The sequence below is a fragment of the Nomascus leucogenys genome, chromosome 12, assembly GCF_006542625.1.
Source record: "Nomascus leucogenys isolate Asia chromosome 12, Asia_NLE_v1, whole genome shotgun sequence".
Taxonomy (NCBI): domain Eukaryota; kingdom Metazoa; phylum Chordata; class Mammalia; order Primates; family Hylobatidae; genus Nomascus; species Nomascus leucogenys.
In genome coordinates this window covers 29,167,704-29,188,410 of record NC_044392.1, presented here as the reverse complement: position 1 = coordinate 29,188,410, position 20,707 = coordinate 29,167,704, and the positions used below count along the sequence as shown (strand labels likewise).

Sequence of the window (20,707 nt, the reverse complement as noted above, 5' to 3'; positions counted from 1 at the left end):
CTTAGATCCAAGTGAACACTTAAAATGACTCATTTATTTCCTCTCATTCTCTTTAACAACTCTTTCAGTATCTAGAAGGCATATTAATCACGTAAGGTTACACAACATTCATAGTCATCTGACTTGCTTTAATTATCTGAGAAATTGAGAAACGATATATATTACTTGTTGTGATCTTATGTGATCATTTCTTCCTAAAAGAACTTTGATTTTTTTTAAGAAAAAATCTGCAGTAGCAAACCTATTTGGCTTTCTTCTCTTCCAAGAAATTTGTTTTAGTAAAATATTTTCGTGGTACAGCTTTTAAAATTGAACTCAACATTGGGCATCTTTCTTAAAATAGGAAATAAAAGTATATCTGAGAATGCCACTGCCACAGCTGCACCTAAAATGCCTGAATCAACTCCTGTTTCAACTCCTGTTCCATCTCCTGAGTAAGTTATAATGTGATATTAAATAGAATTTTATTGCAATGGAGAGATAAGTATATTAGTATAAAAAAAGGAACTTGTGATTTGTGTGTGAAATGATTACCTATAGAGAGCTCTGAATCATAGGATAGCATTCTGTGGCCACTTAGAAAATCTTTGAGTTGCTTTTTCCCATTAGTGTATATGCATACTGGGAATATAATTCAGATCAAACTTTTTTTTGCGGGGGGCGGGGTATTATATATTACTTTCATTATTCACAACAGTGACTCTTTTCCATATTGCAAATAATTGACCTTACTCTGCAGGTATAGGCTTGAGGACAAATTTTAAAGCCCCCCCACCTTTTTTTATTAAGTTCAAGTTTAAAAGCATTGATCTGTGGTATCCCTAGAAAGCTACCAAAATACCTAGAGCAGTGGTTCTTGAATAATGTGTTTGCCACACAGCAAGCTCTTAACTGTTCCATTTCTCTGAATCATGTAGGCCTTTCCCCAGGTTGCAGTGGGGACACTTTGGGCAGGGATGTATCTAAATAGGTAATAGATATAATATATACTCATTTTTTGTCTTTTCTGCCAGAGGTGGTTTTGTTGGTACCTCTACTTCTTACCTATAATAAATAATAAGCTTATAATGATTTGGATAATCAGGTAGTTATTGTAGACTTAATTTATGTATATTTCATTAAATACACTCCCTACAAAACTTTGCAAGTCCTTTATCTTAGAACAACTCTACTTAAAGAGTATGAGATATTTGAATACGAACCACTTAGTTCAAGATAGTATGGGCCGGGCGCGGTGGCTCACACTTGTAATCCCAGCACTTTGGGAGGCCGAGGCGGGCGGATCACGAGGTCAGGAGATCGAGACCACGGTGAAACCCCGTCTCTACTAAAAATACAAAAAAATTAGCCGGGCGTGGTGGCGGGCGCCTGTAGTCCCAGCTACTCGGAGAGGCTGAGGCAGGAGAATGGCGTGAACCCGGGAGGCGGAGCTTGCAGTGAGCCGAGATCGCGCCACTGCACTCCAGCCTGGGCGACAGAGCGAGACTCCGTCTCAAAAAAAAAACAAAACAAAAAAAAAAAAGATAGTATGTAATGAGACCTGCAGTGGGTATGCTTTGAACTGCAACTCAGGAGAACTATACTATTTCAAAAATGAGATTTTGATGCTTTGAAAAGCATAGTGAGAAAATTATATTATCCTGTGTTAATCCTGAAAGTTACTGGAGATATTTATTGGGTAATTAGAAAATATAGCATATGTGTTATTGATTCCTAAAAGGACCTAAGAAATCTATTGGGGATAGAGACATTCTTGGTGTTTCTAATTATGTGGAGCTGTGATTGCTGTTCCTGATTTTGTAACTAGGTTTCTTCAGTTAACAACAGGCTGTGTCATATTTTTCAAAACTAAATAAAACTAATTTGGTTTTTTATATATATGTACACACTTTCATACACATATATGCACAAGTAGATAGGAATATTTCTTGAAAGCTATAGTCACAGGCTAATGTAGCAGTTTTTATTTTTCCGTATTTTTAATAGATATGTTTGCATAATTTCTTATTCAGTATTTCTTCATGTTTGTCTTAAATTCTTTTTAATGCTTTTGAAGCAATCTTTTGAAGCAAATATGTGAAAATGAAGGAATCCATGGTAGGGTGTCACTGTTAAAGTTATGGAAAGCCGACTTATTTTCTTTTCCTAGGTTTTAGTAGGTTTTGCCATGTGAATTTGAGAAAAAAAATTTTAAAGTATATTTCTGATTACAGTGTGTATAGATGGGATATAACATCTATATTCAGTATTTTTTACCAAATTCAATTTAATTTTTCTTTCTCCCCTTCTTCAGACATTGCTTGTTTTTATTGTCATAAATTATTTGGTAGAAAAGCAATATATTATCTGAATATGTAAGAATATTATTAGAGACTAAATATATATGGCTATAAATATCTTTTTATTTACCGAAGTGTAGTCTAATTATGTTTTAATTTGGTCCATTTACTGTTTTGCTACCAAAATGAAAGTCTACCTCATAGATACTATTTTATTACTTTCTTCTGTCTTTGCTATTGTGACATTAGTCTTTATTTGAAGACATTTCCCAGCATGCTTAGTAATTTTTCAGAATGGGAAAATGTGTGTTTGAGCATAATTATTTTTGGTATTTAAATTACCATATTTTTTTCATATTGGACCTTTTATGTATAAGGCTACACCCAGTAATTAACTGTCTTTATCTTGGAAGGAATCACAAGCATTATAATTTATAACACTGTCCCCATAAGCTTCATCCCCCCACTCTCCTGTATGCCACATACATACTCCAAAGCCTCAAAATGGGATAGAATATTAATAGTGGCACTAGTAGTTTAATAGCAGCACTATTAGCATATCAGAAGCCAGAATTGTTATTAAAGTGGTTAGGTATTTGGCTTTTAATAATAGAAGATTAGCCTAGATTATAGCAAAATTATTTTAGGAAGGGAGATACGTTTCTTGTCCTTAAAGTAGATAATCCTATGTGTGTAGGTGTGTGTGTGCGTGTGTGTGTAATGCTGCATTGGAGTTCCTCAAATCATTCTTAGAAAAATTATGTTTGAGAAACCTAGCTGCCTTTTGAAAATAGGGTATTCAAGTACAAAGTGCACTCATAAATATTAAGAATCCTAGATTCTAGTTTTAGCTCTAGACCTTATTTAAGCTAGCTTATTAAGCTAGCTCTTAGTTGGCTTAATTTCTGATGTGTAAGGGATAGTGAAGCTTGTAAAGATTCAGTGAATATTTATGAGAGGAAAGGAACACTACATTCAGTGAATGGAAGTATTCACTTAGAAACAATTCTTAAACAGATTAAAAGAAAGCAAGTTTGATATGGTAAATATGGTGGTTTGAGTCATCTGGCTAGTCACTTGATACATAGTATTTCTGTTATCATTTCTGAGCAGTATTTGTTTTTATAATAAAAATGTTTTGTAGGTGAAACATTTATCCAAAAACAACTTAAATTTCTTCTATATTTCCAACCTTTTATCTTCTGTATAGATATTTATTTTTCTTTAACATATTTCAACTTTAGACTTCTAAGTAAGTGATTTATAATTATGATATATGTATTTCTAGGTATGTAACCACTGAAGTACACACACATGACATGGAGCCGTCAACACCAGATACTCCAAAAGAGAGTCCCATTGTACAGTTAGTTCAAGAGGAGGAAGAGGAGGCAAGTCCATCTACAGTGACCCTTCTGGGCAGCGGTGAACAGGAAGATGAATCATCACCCTGGTTTGAGTCAGAGACACAAATATTTTGCAGTGAACTGACCACAATTTGTTGTATTTCTAGTTTTTCGGAATACATATATAAATGGTGTTCAGTTAGAGTTGCTCTTTATCGGCAACGCAGCCGAACTGCTTTGAGTAAAGGAAAAGATTATCTTGTGTCAGCTCAACCACCCTTACTGCTTCCTGCAGAATCAGTAGATGTTTCAGTATTGCAACCTCTGAGTGGAGAATTGGAAAATAAGAATATAGAAAGGGAAGCTGAAACTGTTGTTCTGGGTGATTTAAGTAGTAGTATGCACCAAGATGACTTGGTGAATCACACTGTAGATGCAGTTGAGCTTGAACCAAGCCATTCTCAAACTCTTTCTCAGTCTCTTCTTTTAGATATTACCCCAGAAAGCAATCCCTTGCCTAAAATAGAAGTATCTGAGTCTGTTGAATATGAGGCAGGACATATACCATCACAAGTAATTCCCCAAGACAGTTCTGTTGAGAGCGATAATGAAGCACAACAAAAATCTGAGAGCTTTAGTTCTATAGAGAAACCATCTATTACCTATGAAACAAATAAAGTTAATGAGTTAATGGATAATATTATAAAAGAAGATGTGAACTCCATGCAAATTTTCACAAAGCTGTCTGAAACAATAGTGCCACCAATAAATACAGCCACTGTACCCGACAATGAAGATGGGGAAGCCAAAATGAATATAGCTGACACAGCAAAGCAAACTTTGATTTCTGTTGTGGATTCTTCTTCATTACCTGAAGTAAAAGAAGAAGAACAGTCTCCAGAAGATGCCCTTTTGAGAGGGTTACAGAGGACAGCTACAGATTTTTATGCTGAATTGCAAAATTCTACAGATCTAGGATATGCTAATGGAAATCTTGTACATGGATCAAACCAAAAGGAGTCAGTATTTATGAGACTTAATAATCGTATTAAAGCCTTAGAAGTTAACATGTCTCTCAGTGGTCGCTATCTGGAGGAGCTTAGCCAAAGGTAAGCTTTATTATTAATTAGCACAGTCAGCTTCACACAGTGAGTTAAGCAGCATAGAGTATGACCTGTGATTACAGGAGAGGATTTAATTATCTCATGATATAATAGAGGTAAGCACAATTTTAGCGAGAGAGAGAAAGAAAGCTACTTGAATGCTGATCAGTGACTTATGAATTGATTTTTTGTTTTTAATTTTAAAAGTACTTTCCAGTGACAAAACACTTTTATTAGGCTGGCAACAAGTTTGAATTATCTATACTCACTTTCACCTTTTTTCTGTTGCCAAACTTTAGCCACTTTTTCTGCTTGATTCCCAGAGGGCTCATGGAAAAATATGGTTGTATATAGACCTTAAAGCTTTTAGTGGAATTTGACCAGATATCACTTAAGAGTTTAGATAAGTGAAGACAGGGATGGACTGAGCTGGATGATTGGGCACATTTGCAGTTTGCTCTCTTTTAAACAGGTCTCAGCATCCTAGTTCTAGTTGTAATAGTTTCTGCTTTTAAGTGCCAGAGACAGTGCCAATTCATTAAGACACCAGGCCTGGCTTTTTAAACCTGTTTACTCTTTTATTTATCCTTTGTGTGTCCATTGTCTGTCCTTAGGGCTTCTTTACCAACGTTTTGCAAACATCTAGGCACAAGTGTCCAGAGTTCCTGAAACACCACCTTTTCTTACATCTCTTAAATTGAAATGCCACTAGTAAGGTGTCACCAAGGCAGTCTTATATCTGAAGTAGGAGATTTTTCTAATCCATACATAGAATTAATTGGCTAATCGTGTGTGTGTGTGTTCATGTGTGACATGCCCACTTAGCTACCCCATACCTGCTCTTACTTTTCCCTACCTCCATCTGCATCCCAAGGGAACCACAGAAATTACTAAATTTTACATAGCAGAAGATAAATAGAATTGTATTGCATAGGCCTGAATAAGAATCACTTTAAGAAAAACAGATTTGTCTCATATATCAAAATCAGAAGTATGTTTCCATTACTAAGTGGAATAAGTAAGAAATTAAAGCTGATTTAAACCAATTCTTACTCCATAGGTACCGAAAACAAATGGAAGAAATGCAAAAGGCTTTCAATAAAACAATTGTGAAACTTCAGAATACTTCAAGAATAGCAGAGGAGCAGGTTGGTCTTCTACATCCCTTATTTACTTTTTATATAAATTTCGACTGAATTCTGTAGATTCTCACTGGTAAAGGATAAGTATTGTAGTTTCACTTTATCCCCCTGCTGGCTGGTGTTTAAGCCTGTTATATTAATATGATGTCATGTTTGGAAAGTTACATAGCTATTAGCATCATTATCGTCTCTAGAGAAAGATTTATTTAATTTTTTTTAATTATACTTTTAAGTTCTAGGGTACATGTGCACAACGTGCAGGTTTGTTACATATGTATACATGTGCCATATTGGTGTGCTGCTGCTGTACCTATTAACTAGTCATTTATATTAGGTATATCTCCTAATGCTATCCCTCCCCCCTCCCCCCACCCCACGACAGGCCCCGGAGTGTGATGTTCCTCACCCTGTGTCCAAGTATTCTCATTGTTCAGTTCCCACCTATGAGTGAGAACATGCAGTGTTTGGTTTTCTGTCCTTGCAATAGTTTGCTCAGAATGATGGTTTCCAGCTTCATCCATGTCCCTACAAAGGACATGAACTCATCATTTTTTATGGCTGCATAGTATTCCATGGTGTATATGTGCCACATTTTCTTAATCCAGTCTATCATTGTTAGACATTTGGGTTGGTTCCAAGTCTTTGCTATTGTGAACAGTGCCACAATAAACATACGTGTGCATGTGTCTTTATAGCAGCATGATTTATAATCCTTTGGGTATATACCCAGTAATGGGATTGCTGGGTCAAATGGTATTTCTAGTTCTAGATCTCTGAGGAATCGCCACACTGACTTCCACAATGGTTGAACTAGTTTACAGTCCAACCAGCAATGTAACAGTGTTCTTCTTTCTCCACATCCTCTCCAGCACCTGTTGTTTCCTGACTTTTTAATGATGGCCATTCTAACTGGTGTGAGATGGTATCTCATTGTGGTTTTGATTTGCATTTCTCTGATGGCCAGTGATGATGAGCATTTTCTTATGTGTCTGTTGGCTGCATAAATGTCTTCTTTTGAGAAGTGTCTGTTCATATCCTTCACCTACTCTTTGATGGGGTTGTTTGATTTTTTCTTGTAAATTTAAGTTCTTCATAGATTCTGGATATTAGCCCTTTGTCAGATGGGTAGATTGCAAAAATTTTCTCCCATTCTGTAGGTTGCCTGTTCACTCTGATGGTAGTTTCTTTTGCTGTGCAGAAGCTCTTTAGTATAATTAGACCCCATTTGTCAATTTTAGCTTTTGTTGCCATTGCTTTTGGTGTTTTAGACATGAAGTCCTTGCCCATGCCTATGTCCTGAATGGTATTGCCTAGGTTTTCTTTTAGAGTTTTTATGGTTTTAGGTCTAACATTTAAGTCTTTAATCCATCTTGAATTAATTTTTGTATAAGGTGTAAAGAAGGGATCCAGTTTCAGCTTTCTACATATGGCTAGCCAGTTTTCCCAGCACCATTTATTAAATAGGGAATCCTTTCCCCATTTATTGTTTTTGTCAGGTTTGTCAAAGATCAGATGGTTGTAGATGTGTGGTATTATTTCTGAGGGTTCTGTTCTGTTCCATTGGTCTATATCTCTGTTTTGGTACCATTACCATGCTGTTTTGATTACTGTAACCTTGTAATATAGTTTGAAGTCAGGTAGCATGATGCCTCCAGCTTTGTTCTTTTTGCTTAGGATTGACTTGGCAATGTGAGCTCTTTTTTGGTTCCGTATGAACTTTAAAGTAGTTTTTTCCAATTCTGTGAAGAAAATCATTGGTAGCATGATGGGGATGGCATTGAATCTATAAATTACCTTGAGCAGTATGGCCATTTTCACGACATTGGTTCTTCCTATCCATGAACACGGGATGTTCTTCCATTTGTTTGTGTCTTCCTTTATTTCGTTCAGCAGTGGTTTGTAGTTCTTGAAGAGTTCCTTCACATCCCTTGTAAGTTGGATTCCTAGGTATTTTATTCTCTTTGAAGCAGTTGTGAATGGGGGTTTGCTCATGATTTGGCTCTCTGTCTGTTACTGGTGTATAGGAATGCTTGTGATTTTTGCATGTTGATTTTGTATCCTGAGACTTTGCTGAAGTTGCTTATCAGCTTAAGGAGATTTTGGGCTGAGACAGTGGGGTTTTCTAAATATACAGTCATGTTATCTGCAAACAGGGACAATTTGACTTCCTCTTTTTCTAATTGAATACCCTTTATTTCTTTCTACTGCATGATTGCCCTGGCCAGAACTTCCAGGACTATGTTGAATAGGAGGGGTGAGAGAGGGCATCCCTGTCTTGTGCCAGTTTTCAAGGGGAATGCTTCCAGTTTTTGCCCATTCAGTATGATATTGGCTGTGGGTTTGTCATAGATAGCTCTTATTATTTTGAGCTACATCCCATCAATACCTAGTTAATTGAGAGATTTTTAGCATGAAGAGCTGTTGAATTTTGTCAAAGGCCTTTTCTGCATCTGTTGAGTTAATCATGTGATTTTTGTCTTTGGTTCTGTTTATATGATGGATTACATTCATTGATTTCCACGTGTTGAACCAGCCTTGCATCCCAGGGATGAAGCCAACTTGATCATGGTGGGTAAGCTTTTTGATGTGCTGCTGGATTCGGTTTGCCAGTATTTTATTGAGGATTTTTGCATCGATGTTCATCAGGTATATTGGTCTAAAATTCTCTTTTTTTGTTGTGTCTCTGCCAGGCTTTGGTATCAGAATGATGCTGTCCTCATGAAATGAGTTAGGGAGGATTCCCTCTTTTTCTATTGTTTGGAATAGTTTCAGAAGGAATGGTACCAGCTCCTCTTTGTACCTCTGGTAAAATTCGTCTGTGAATCTGTCTGGTCCTGGACTCTTTTTAGTTGGTAGGCTATTAATTATTGCCTCAATTTCAGAGCCTGTTATTGGTCTATTCAGGGATTCAACTTCTTCCTGGTTTAGTCTTGGTAGGGTGTATGTGTCCAGGAATTTATCCATTTCTTCTGGATTTTCTAGTTTATTTGCGTAGAGGTGTTTATAGTATTCTCTGATGATAGTTTGTATTTATGTGGGATTGTTGGTGATATCCCCTTTATCATTTTTTATTGTGTCTATTTGATTCTTCTCTCTTTTCTTCTTTATTAGTCTTGCTAGTGGTCTATCAATTTTGTTGATCTTTTCAAAAAACCAGCTCCTGGATTCATTGATTTTTTTTTTTGAAGGGTTTTTTGTGTCTCTGTCTCCTTCAGTTCTGCTCTGATTTTAGTTATTTGTTGCCTTCTGCTAGCTTTTGAATGGTTTGCTCTTGCTTCTCTAGTTCTTTTAATTGTGATGTTAGGGTGTCAATTTTAGATCTTTTCTGCTTTCTCTTGTGGGCATTTAGTGCTATAAATTTCCCTCTACACACTGCTTTAAATGTGTCCCAGAGATTCTGGTATGTTGTGTTTTTGTTCTCATTGGTTTCAAAGAACATCTTTATTTCTGCCTTCATTTCATTATGTACCCAGTAGTCATTCAGGAGCAGATTGTTCAGTTTCCATGTAGTTGAGTGGCTTTGAGTGAGTTTCTTAATCCTGAGTTCTAATTTGATTGCACTGTGGTCTGAGAGCCAGTTTGTTATAATTTCTGTTCTTTTACATTTGCTGAGGAATGCTTTACTTCCAGCTATGTGGTCAATTTTGGAATAATTTTGTGGTGCTGAGAAGAATGTATATTTTGTTGATTTAGAGTGGAGAGTCCTGTAGATGTCTGTTAAGTTGGCTCAGTGCAGAGCTGAGTTCAATTCCTGGATATCGTTGTTAACTTTCTGTCTTGTTGATCTGTCTAATGTTGACAGTGGGGTGTTAAAGTCTCCCATTATTATTGTGTGGAAGTCTGAGTCTCATTGTACATTGTAGGTCTCTAAGGACTTGCTTCATGAATCTGGGTGCTCCTGTATTGGGTGCATATATGTATTTAGGATAGTTTGCTCTTCTTGTTGAATTGATCCCTTTACCATTATGTAATGGCCTTCTTTGTCTCTTTTGATCTTTGTTGGTTTAAAGTCTGTTTTATCAGAGACTATGATTGTACCCCTGCTTTTTTTTTGTTTTCCATTTGTTTGGCAGATCTTCCTCCATCCCTTTATTTTGAGCTTGTGTGTGTCTCTGCACGTGAGATGGGTCTCCTGAATATAGCACACTGATGGGTCTTGACTTGTTATCCAATTTGCCAGTCTATGTCTTTTAATTGGAGCATTTAGCCCATTCACATTTAAGGTTAATATTGTTATATGTGAATTTGATCCTGTCATTATGATGTTAGCTGGTTATTTTGCTCGTTAGTTGGTGCAGTTTCTTCCTAGCCTCGATGGTCTTTACAATTTGGCATGTTTTTGCAGTGGCTGGTACCGATCGTTCCTTTACACTTTTAATGCTTCCTTCAGGAGCTCTTGTAAGGAAGGCCTGGTGGTGACAAAATCTCACATTTGCTTGTCTGTAAAGGATTTTATTTCTCCTTCACTTATGAAGCTTAGTTTGGCTGGATATGAAGTTCTGGGTTGAAAATTCTTTTCTTTAAGAATGTTGAATATTGGCCCCTACTCTCTTCTGACTTGTATAGTTTCTGCCAAGAGATCAGCTGTTAGTCTGATGGGCTTCCCTTTGTGGGTAACCCGACCTTTCTCTCTGGCTGCCCTTAACATTTTTTCCTTCATTTCAACTTTGGTGAATCTGACAATTATGTGTCTTGGAGTTGCTCTGCTCGAGGAGTATCTTTGTGGTGTTCTGTGTAATTCCTGAATTTGAATGTTGGTCTGCCTTGCTAGATTGGGGAAGTTCTCGTGGATAATACCTTGCAGAGTGTTTTCCAACTTGGTTCCATTTTCCCCGTCACTTTCAGGTACACCATTCAAATGTAGATTTGGTCTTTTCACATAGGCCCATATTTCTTGGGAGTCCTTGTTCATTTCTTTTTACTCTTTTTTTCTGTAAACTTCTCTTCTTGCTTCATTTCAATCATTTGATCTTCAATCACTGATACCCTTTCTTCCACTTGATGGAATTGTCTACGGAAGCTTGTGCTGCATGAGTCACGTAGTTCTCGTGCCATGGTTTTCAGCTCCATCAGGTCAATTAACGTCTTCTCTATGCTGTTTATTCTAGTTAGCCATTTGTCTAATCTTTTTTCAAGATTTTTAGCTTCTTTGTGATGGGTTCGAACATCCTCCTCTAGCTCAGAGAAGTTTGTTATTACCAATCGTCTGAAGTCTACTTCTGTGTACTTGTCAAAGTCATTCTCCGTCCAGCTTTGTTCCGTTGCTGGCGAGGAGCTGTGTTCCTTTGGAGGAGAAGAGGCGCTCTGATTTTTTGAATTTTCAGCTTTTCTGCTCTGGTTTCTCCCCATCTTTGTGGTTTTATCTTCCTTTGTTCTTTGATGATGGTAACGTACAGAAGGGGTTTTGGTGGGATGTCCTTCCTGTTTGGTACTTTTCTTTCTCACAGTCAGGACCCTCAGCTGCAGGTCTGTTGGAGTTTGCTGGAGGTCCACTCCAAACCTGTTTGCCTGGGTATCACCAGCGGAGGCTGCAGAATGGCAAATGTTGCTGCCTGATCCTTCCTCTGAAAGCTTTGTCTCAGAGGTGCACCTGGCCATATGAGGTGTCAGTCGGCCCCTACTGCAAGGTGCCTCCCAGTTAGGCCACACAGGGGTCAGGGACCCACTTGAGGAGGCAGTCTGTCCGCTCTCAGATCTCAAACTCTGTGCTGGGAGAACCACTACTCTCTTCAAAGCTGTTAGACAGGGACGTTTAAGTCTGCAGAAATTTCTGCTGCCTTTTGTTCAGCTATGCCCTGCCCCCAGAGATGGAGTCTACAGAGGACGCAGGCCTCCTTGAGCTGCAGTGGGCTCCACCCAGTTCAAGCTTCCTGGCCGCTTTGTTTACCTACTCAAGCCTCAGCAATGGCAGATGCCCCTCCCCTAGCCTCGCTGCTGCCTTGCAGTTTGATCTCAGACTGCTGTGCTAGCAGTGAGCGAGGCTCTGTGGGCACGGGACCCTCCGAGCCAGGCGTGGGATATAATCTCCTGGTGTGCTGTTTGCTAAGACCGTTGGAAAAGCACAGTATTAGGGTGGGAGTGTCTCGATTTTCCAGGTACCATCTGTCATGGCTTCCCTTGGCTAGGAAAGGGAATTCCCCAACCCCTTGCGCTTCCGGGGTATGGCGATGACCCCCCCTGCTTCGGCTCACACTCCATGGGCTGCACCCAGTGTCCAACAAGCCCCAGTGAGATGAACCCAGTACCTCAGTTGGTAATGCAGAAATCACCCGTCTTCTGCGTCGCTGATGCTGGGAGCTGTAGACTGGAGCTGTTCCTATTCGGCCATCTTGGAACCTTCTGAGAAAGTTTTCTTGAGCATTGTTCATAGTACATTGTGTGTATGTATTAAATAAAAACATAGAGGACTTTCCTGCAACTTTGTTAAACTCTAAAACTTTTTTTGTGTGTATTTTTTTAATGTAGATAATCTTATTGACTGCAAGTAAGAACAGCTTTGTTTCTTCTTTTTGATTGTCATACCTTTTTTTTTTTCCCCTATCTCTTGGCTAGAGCCATATAGTGGTACAATAGGACTGGTAATTATGACCATTCCTCTATCTTGTTGATTTTAAGGGAACTATTTCAGTATTGCACCTCTAGTGTGATGTGTGTGTTATCACATAATAAAGAAATTTTACACTTTTCTAGAAGGTTGTTTGGGACTCGGGGATGGTGAAGTGAGGAGGCCTTATACTGCAGAGTTTTGTTAGGTGCATCTTACTCTCCTATTCATGGCACGTTATAAATTGGAGATACGCTTTGTGAATATTTTCTCCCCATCCATTACTTGTTTTCTTATTCTCTTTACAGTGTGGTTTGAAGAGCAGAAGTTTTTGATTTGTTGAAGCCCAGTATATCAGTTTTCTCTTTGCCCTATGAAATCTTTGCCTAACGCAAAATCACAAAGATTTTTTCCTTTGTTTTTTCTAGAAGCTTAATAGTTTTAGTTTTGTATTAGGCCCATGATTCATTTTGAGTTAACTTTTATGTGTTACAGGGTATGGATCAAAGTTCTTTTTGGAAAGTCAGAGTCAGAAGAGCAAAGCATATAGACATCCATTTGTTCTAGAATCATTTGTTGGAATGAGTCTCCTTTCTCTACAGAATTTCCTTTGTACATTTGATAAAAATCAGTTAACCATATATATGTGGGTCTGTTTCTGTGCTTTTGTTCTATTGATCTGCTTGTCTATCTTTAAGGTAATAACACAATGTTATGTTTGTTGTAGCTTTATGTTAACATTTTTAGTCAGGTAATGTTAAGTCCTCCAATTTTATTCTTTTACAAGATTGTTTTGGCTGTAGTAGTTTTTTGCATTTCTGTATGGATTTTAGGCTCAGCTTGTTAATCTCTACCAAAAAAAAAATTGAATCTTGATTGGGATTGTGTTGATGAATTTATAGATTAATTTGCATAATTGTCATCTTAATATTAAGGCTTCTGACTCATGAACACAGTGTGTTATTTAGCTTTCATTAGTTTGAATACGAATGCCCCTTCCTCTGTATTTTCTCTTTGCTGATATGTAACATCTATGTCTTGTATCTCAAAGACTTATGTAAGTACTTTTCAACAATGTTGTATATTAATAGTATTGGAAGTTAATCCTGATTAGAAGTGTTAATTAACTTACTAACTTTAATAGTTTGTCCTTTAAATGTTTATAACTGTCTTGAATTTATCAGAGTCAAATGTAAGTCAGGATTCAAAAGAAACAATTTAAAACGGCACATTTAGCATTTTGGAAAGATGAAGTAGGATAGAAAGTACCATAGTGGATCACAGTAAGGGAAGTAAGTGAAATATTTTGTTACAGTTTTATACACCCCCCCCCCACACACACAGGTACACAGCATTTTTAAAGAGTTTTTTGAATGAAAATATGAAAAACTTTGGTCTAGAATAATAAATAGTTGTGTAGATATTTCATATAGGGTCCTAAAAGAATTTTAGATTTCCTTGACTGCCCTCGTTTCCTCCTCCCTAACTTTATTAAAAGTTCAAATTTTCGACCATCCTGGCTAACATGGTGAAACCCCGTCTCTACTAAAAATACAAATAATTAGCCGGGCATAGTGGCAGGCGCCTGTAGTCCCAGCTACTCGGGAGGCTGAGGCAGGAGAATGCCATGAACCCAGGAGGCGGAGCATGCAGTGAGCTGAGATTTTGCCACTGCACTCCAGCCTGGGTGACAGAGCGAGACTCCGTCTCAAAAAAAAAAAAAAGTTCAATTTTTCAGTTAAAGTCTCCCTAATACAGGGTCGTAACTATGATTGTGATGTAGAATTCCCTAAAGTATGCATACAAACTATATTATAAATAAGACATCTTTTTTGATTATAAAAGTTTCTAAAATTCAGTGCTACTTAAAATAAATGGAAAGATAGGCATTTTTGATGCATTTCTTTCATTGGTGATATTTTACCATTGGTTGGATGAACAATTATGGATATTTCACTATGTACTATCCTAAGTTCCAACATAATATGCTATGAAGGAAATTTTTAAAACTTGGTTTTGAGCCTACTTTATAACCAAAAACATTCTTCAGAAAATTTTCAATTTGTCTTTGTGCCAACTGCTTTGCTTTAAAAACACTGACTTTTTAAATACTTCTGGTTATATGCTAGTTTTTATATATGGAACACATGTTAATTTGAAAAGTAATTTTGTCAAATTCTGTTATACACTATTTCACATTGTAGCAGTGAGTGGCAAAAATAAATAAATAATAATTCTTGTTGGGGAGGGTTAGACACAGTCCCAAATACTTCAAGTGTTTTGCTTATTTCTAAAATTTCTGTTCAAAGTTTACTTACTCATTGAGATTCCTATTAATACATTTGTTTTGGAATAACTTAATGGTTTTTTTTAGATTATTTGACTTCAATTTATAACGTTAATAGTTTGTAGTTAATATTAAAAAAAATAAATTCCTTTATCATAGGATCAGCGGCAAACTGAAGCCATCCAGTTGCTACAGGCACAGCTGACCAACATGACACAGCTTGTTTCAAATTTATCAGCAACAGTAGCAGAATTGAAACGGGAGGTAATTGTTATTGCTGGTATTGTGAGACCCAGTGCATGTATAGAGGTTGTCATAAAGCCAGGCTTGTTAACATGAACATGGTACCTAAAACTTTGACCAAACAAAATTGTCATTTGTAGTGAACTTTTTCAAAAACCAGAGTATGGCATTTTTAAGTTTTGAAAATATATTATCATAGTCTTTTGTAAAATATGGCTTTCATAATTTAGGCCATACCTATAATATAGGCATAAAACTTCTAGCAGGCCTTTTGTAAACATTGATAGTAGCAACACATACTTCATTTTCAATTCAAAAAGGCTTATAAAGTTCCTTAACAAAGCAAAAATTTCATTGATTTAAAAACTTTTTATTGAGCATCTAGTGTATGCGAAGTGTGAGCTGTACACTCCTAGGTTGTGGCATATGGTAGTTAATAGTCCCTGGCCTCACAGGGTTTACGACGTGGGGGAGGGATAGAATACATTTAGTAAATAAATAAATAGATGATAATTTCTCCTAGTGATACGTACTGTGAAGAAAATTAAATGTGTATGTGTGCGTAGGGTGGTGGCAGTAAGGGATGCTGCTTTGGTTAGAGTGATCTTGGAAGGCTTATCTGAGGAGGTGCTATTACGACTAAGTACTCAAGAGCAGTTAGCAGCCACACATTGCCTGGAATGATAACAAACCTGTTTGTAGCAGAACTAGGGCAAAGGACTGGAGAGTAGAAACAGTGTAATGTGTTCGAGAGCAGAAAGCAAGCTGGTATGGCTGGAGCAGAGTGAGTGAGAAAAGTGAAGCTGAGAAATGGGTTCAAGATATTGGCAGAGGCCTGGTCATGTAGGACTTCATAGACAATTTAGAGTTTGAATTTTATTTGAATCATTGTATCATTGGAAAGTATTAAGAAGTGATATGGTCATGTCATTAATGCTTAGCACTTTGAGAAACTCTCCATTTGTTGCTCTGTGGAGAATTGCCTGTTGGGGAACAGCAGGAGCAGAAGCAGACAGGAAACCAATTAAGACGTAATTGCAGGCCAGGCATGATGGCTTTTGCCTGTAATCCCAGCGCTTTGGGAGGCCCGGGCGGTCAGATCACTCGAGGTCAGGAGGTGGAGACCAGCCTCACCAACATGATGAAACGCCATCTCTTCTAAAAATACAAGAAAATTAGCCGGTGTGGTGGCATGTGCCCGTAATCCCAGCAACTTGGGAGGCCAAGGCAGGAGAATTACTTGAACCTAGGAGGTGGAGGTTGCAGTAGGCCAAGGTCACACTGCTGCATTCCAGCCTGGGCAACAGAGCAAGGCTGTGTCTCAAAAAAAAAAAAAAAAAGAAAAAGTAATTTCAGTAGCCTGGATGAGGTGGTGTTGACTTAGAGTAGGATTTTAAGAGTGGAGAATAGTGTAAACTTATGGAATTCAGAATATTTGTAGGTTGTAGAAAGATAAGCCTTGAGAAATTAAGGTTGATCTCTAAGTTTTGGGCTTACATAACTGGGTGGTTGATAGTTCATTTTATAAGATGGGAAAGACTGGGTAAAAGCACAATTATTTTTTCTCTGTGAGGAGGAGATAGTGTAAATGGAAAGACAAACCAAGTGTCACAAAATGTTAACAATTGGTGAGATAGATCAAGGTGTAAATATATTTGTTGTTTTATTTCTAAAACTTTTCCATAGGTTTCACTCCTATAGAAAGAATTGGAATGCTGCAAAGAATTTTTTTTTTTTAATGTCATGGTTTATTTTCAGAGAGCATGCCCTGCATTTCTGGTCTTTGAAGCACATTAAAAAAATACTTAAAATGATTGGTCCTTTGAATTTTAGATACCCTTATATTTTTCCTAATATGATTTCCTGTGATTATTATTTAACCCTCTTCTCATCTCAGGTTTCAGATCGACAAAGCTATCTTGTCATATCTTTGGTTCTTTGTGTTGTCCTGGGACTGATGCTTTGTATGCAGCGTTGTCGAAATACTTCTCAATTTGATGGAGATTATATTTCAAAACTTCCTAAAAGTAATCAGTATCCAAGCCCTAAAAGGTAATGTCAGCATTATATTTCACAATTTTATTTTTTTTACTATGCTTTATATATTTTTTAGAAATTTTAAGCAAATAAAGGGAGACTGAGGTAATTTCTTTCCCTATATGATTATCTTGAAACCAAAACATTCAAAACATCATTTGATAGTAAGATGGTCCTATGCCTAACCTGGTTCGGTAGACTATAATAGAGAAAACACTAATAGTAAGTGCATGAAACTCCTGAAATATTTGGTTGAGAAAGATGCTTAAATGTAGAATTCAAAGGAAGAAGAGAATACATATTTTAATACAGTACCTTGTAGACAAAGATCTCTAAATTTTTTTTTCACCTGTATTAGCAATAACTGGAGTGTTAGAATTAGTCCCATGTGGTATGTACAGCTCTCAATAACCTCTGTGTAGCCTCAACAAAAGAGTAAATTATATGTACTTTACTCATTGTAACCAATATGTATTTTTCTTAATGTGTTAGGTGTTTCTCTTCCTATGATGATATGAATTTGAAAAGAAGAACTTCATTCCCACTCATGAGATCCAAGTCTCTACAGTTAACTGGCAAAGAAGGTAGATTTTTGTGGATATATAGTATGTATATATAAACATGGAACTAGCTTCTGGCATAAATATAATGTCAGTGTTGTGTTCGTGACCATCTGCAACAAAAAATGGATGCAAGTAGCCTTTGTTTTTGTGCTGTGTCAAAGCCACTTTATCATTTTCACATTTTATATCTGTCTTTGTTCCCAAAAGCCCAGAGGGTAGGGAGGGGGGCTTAGTTTAATTAGCAGCTGGTAGCTTTGTTTGCACATGCTCCTGTTTAGAAGTATTTCTTTTTAGAAAGGGATGTTTGAGAAAGTTCAACAGATATGGAAAACCTGAATGTGCTCCCATAGCATCCTGTGCTTTTCTGCCTCCTCTTCTTACACAGGTAGGACCCCTTTTGTCTCTAGTTTAGGACTATGAGGCACTTTCTGAACAAAAATCTGGTCTTTTAGCCCCAGAACCTATAATTAGGTTCCATTGTCTAACACTAAATAAATACTTACATTTAAATGAATGGATGTATACTGAGTGGATATATTCCTATTTCAGTATCTTGTAATTAATGCATATTAATAGAATTAGAAATTTGTTTTCATACTAATATTAAAATAACTAAATTAATTACATATTTTATTTAGGAGTGCTTTCTTAATAATCGTTGGTTGTAGGATTTAGTAACTGAGTAGCATGTTTCAATTGATTAAATTATTCAAGTAATCATTCCTGGCCTTCACTGGTTTATTATTATCACAAAACTTTACAGACTTAACCCATTACGTATGTTTACTTAAAGCTAGTAAATCTCTTCTTCTTCCTTGCTTTTTTCTTTTTCTTTTGGTTGATATGTCTTTTTATACATGAAATTTTTAATTTAAGTATAATTATATGTAAAACATAATGAATTTTCACAAACTGAATACAGTAGCTGTGCAAATAACACCTATATGAAGAAGTAGAACATTAGCATCTCAAAAACTTCCTTGTGCTCTTTTAGTCACTGCCCATCCTTTCCCAGAGTAGCCAGTATTTTGATGTTTAACCATTGTGAGATTCACCATGCCATTGACTATAGTCATTTATTTTCGTTCCTTATAGTATTCCATTATATAGGTATACTGTACATTATTCATTTACATTTAGATTATTTTCATTTTGAGGTTGTTACATACTTTTGGTAAACACCTGTGCATTTCTGTTGGGTATACACTGGAAATGGGATTGGTGGATCATAGGGTATGTGTGTGTTCAGCTTTAGTAAATACTGTCATACAGTTTTCCACACTGTTATATGAATTTGCCCTTCTATCAGCTGCGTATGAGAGTTACAGTTACTCCATATTCTAAACATTCCTTATTTGAAGTATACCCATGGAATTAGGAAATATGTTAGATTTTTACTTCTCAGCATTTCTAGTCTTAAGTGAAGTCATGACTATCTTACTATTTCTCTTCTCTTTATCCAATTTTTTAGGTCCAAACAGAGTAGCTTTTTGCACCTGATAATAGAATTACTTCTGTTTTAAACAACAGTGTCATCTTGGTGTATCTTTACCAGTAAAGAAAGTTGAGTAGAGTAGTAGGAGATTGACTTTAGTCCTGATTCTACCAATAGTTAATTCATTTATTTCTTCTATTGTTTGATAAGTTCTCTTGTTATGGCATTTATCATAGTATGCTTTGATTTTACCTATTTATACTTGCCTTATTTTCACTTCTAAGCTCTGTGGGAGAGACCATGTCTTTTTCTTATTGTGATAAAAAGCACATAAAATTTATCATTTTAACAGTTTTTAAGTGCACAGTTCATTAGTAGTAAGTATATTTACATTGTTGTGAAACAGATCTTCCGAATGTTTTCATCTTGCAAACCTGAAGTCTGTATCCATTAACCAATTCCGCTTTTCTCCCTCCCTCAGTCCCTGGCAACCACTATTCTATTTTCTGTTTCTGTGAATTCAACTACTTCAGATACCCCATATAAGTGGACTTATACACTATTTGTCTTTCTGTGATTGGCTTATTTCACTCAACATAATGTCCTCAAAGTTCATCTGTATTATAGCATGTGACAGAATTTTACTCCTATTAAAGGGTGAATAATATTCCATCCATTGTATTTATATACCTCATTTCCTTTATCCATTCATCTGTAAGTGGACATTTGGATTGCTTCCCCTCTTGGCTGTTGTGTGAGTAGTGCTGTTCAGGGGTATACAAATATCTCTTTGCTCATTTTTTAGTTGGATTGTTTGATTTTTTTGTTTTTAAGTTCAGGGAATTCTTTATAACCTCCATTCTAGATTATAACCCCCGTTAGATAATATGATTTACGAATATTTTCTTTCATCCTTTAGGTTGCTTTTTCACTGTTTTGATTGTGTCCTTGGATGTACAGTTTTTAAGTTCAACGAAGTCCTATTTGTCTATTGCGTTTTTGTTGCCTGTACTTTTGGGTCATATCCAAGAAATCATTGTCAAGTTCAAGGTCATGAAGCTTTTCCCCTGTTTTCTTTCAAGACTTTCATAGATTTATGTCTTTAATCTATTTGGTGTTAATTTTTGTGTATAGTATAAGGGTCCAGTTTCATTCTTTTGAATGTGAATATTCAGTTTTTCCAGCACCATTTGTTGAAGAGACTGTCCTTTTCCCATTGAGTGGTCTTGGCACCCTTCTTAAAAATGAGTTGACCATGTACATGAGGGCTTATCTCTGTGTTCTTTATTTTGTGCCATTGGTGTATTTGTCTGTGTTTATGCCAGTACTCTACCACTTTGATTACTATACCTTTGTAATGTGTTTTGAAATCTGGAAGTGTTTGTTATCTAACTTCATTCTTTTTAAAATTATTTTCCTTATTTGAGGTCCCTTGAGATTTTATGTGAATTTTAGGGTGAGCTTTCTATATAAGCAATGTCGTTTTACTAGTTCACTTGCAGATTATTTTGGATTTTCAATGAATACAGGTACATATACTGAGAACAAAGACAGTTTTGTTTTTTCCTTTGCAGTCCTTAGAGCTTTTATTTCCTTTGCTTTCTTAACTGTGTTAGCTTGCGTTTTCAGCAATGTTAAATAAAAGTGATTGGCAGGCATCTTTGCCTTGTTCCAAAGGGAAAGCTTACAGTGTTTTACTGCTAAGATTATATTTGTCATAGATGTTAT

At 36.5% G+C, this 20,707-nt stretch overlaps 1 protein-coding gene across 2 annotated transcripts in view; it reads left to right on the top strand.

Annotated features, from left to right (window-relative positions):
* SUCO (SUN domain containing ossification factor) overlaps window positions 1–20,707 on the top strand; it is a 79,289-nt gene that overhangs the window by 52,256 nt on the left and 6,326 nt on the right. Inside the window, exons 17-23 of one of the 2 annotated variants that reach the window (XM_030823966.1) lie at window positions 344–434; window positions 3,568–4,734; window positions 5,789–5,876; window positions 14,861–14,965; window positions 16,842–16,996; window positions 17,474–17,565; window positions 17,839–17,995. In XM_030823966.1, coding sequence (XP_030679826.1) covers window positions 344–434; window positions 3,568–4,734; window positions 5,789–5,876; window positions 14,861–14,965; window positions 16,842–16,996; window positions 17,474–17,565; window positions 17,839–17,852 — 1,712 coding nt within the window. In that variant the 3' untranslated portion in view covers window positions 17,853–17,995. Of the gene's footprint in view, window positions 1–343; window positions 435–3,567; window positions 4,735–5,788; window positions 5,877–14,860; window positions 14,966–16,841; window positions 16,997–17,473; window positions 17,566–17,838; window positions 17,996–20,707 lie in introns of those variants that run through there. The other variant, XM_003258889.3, reaches the window with a different exon arrangement.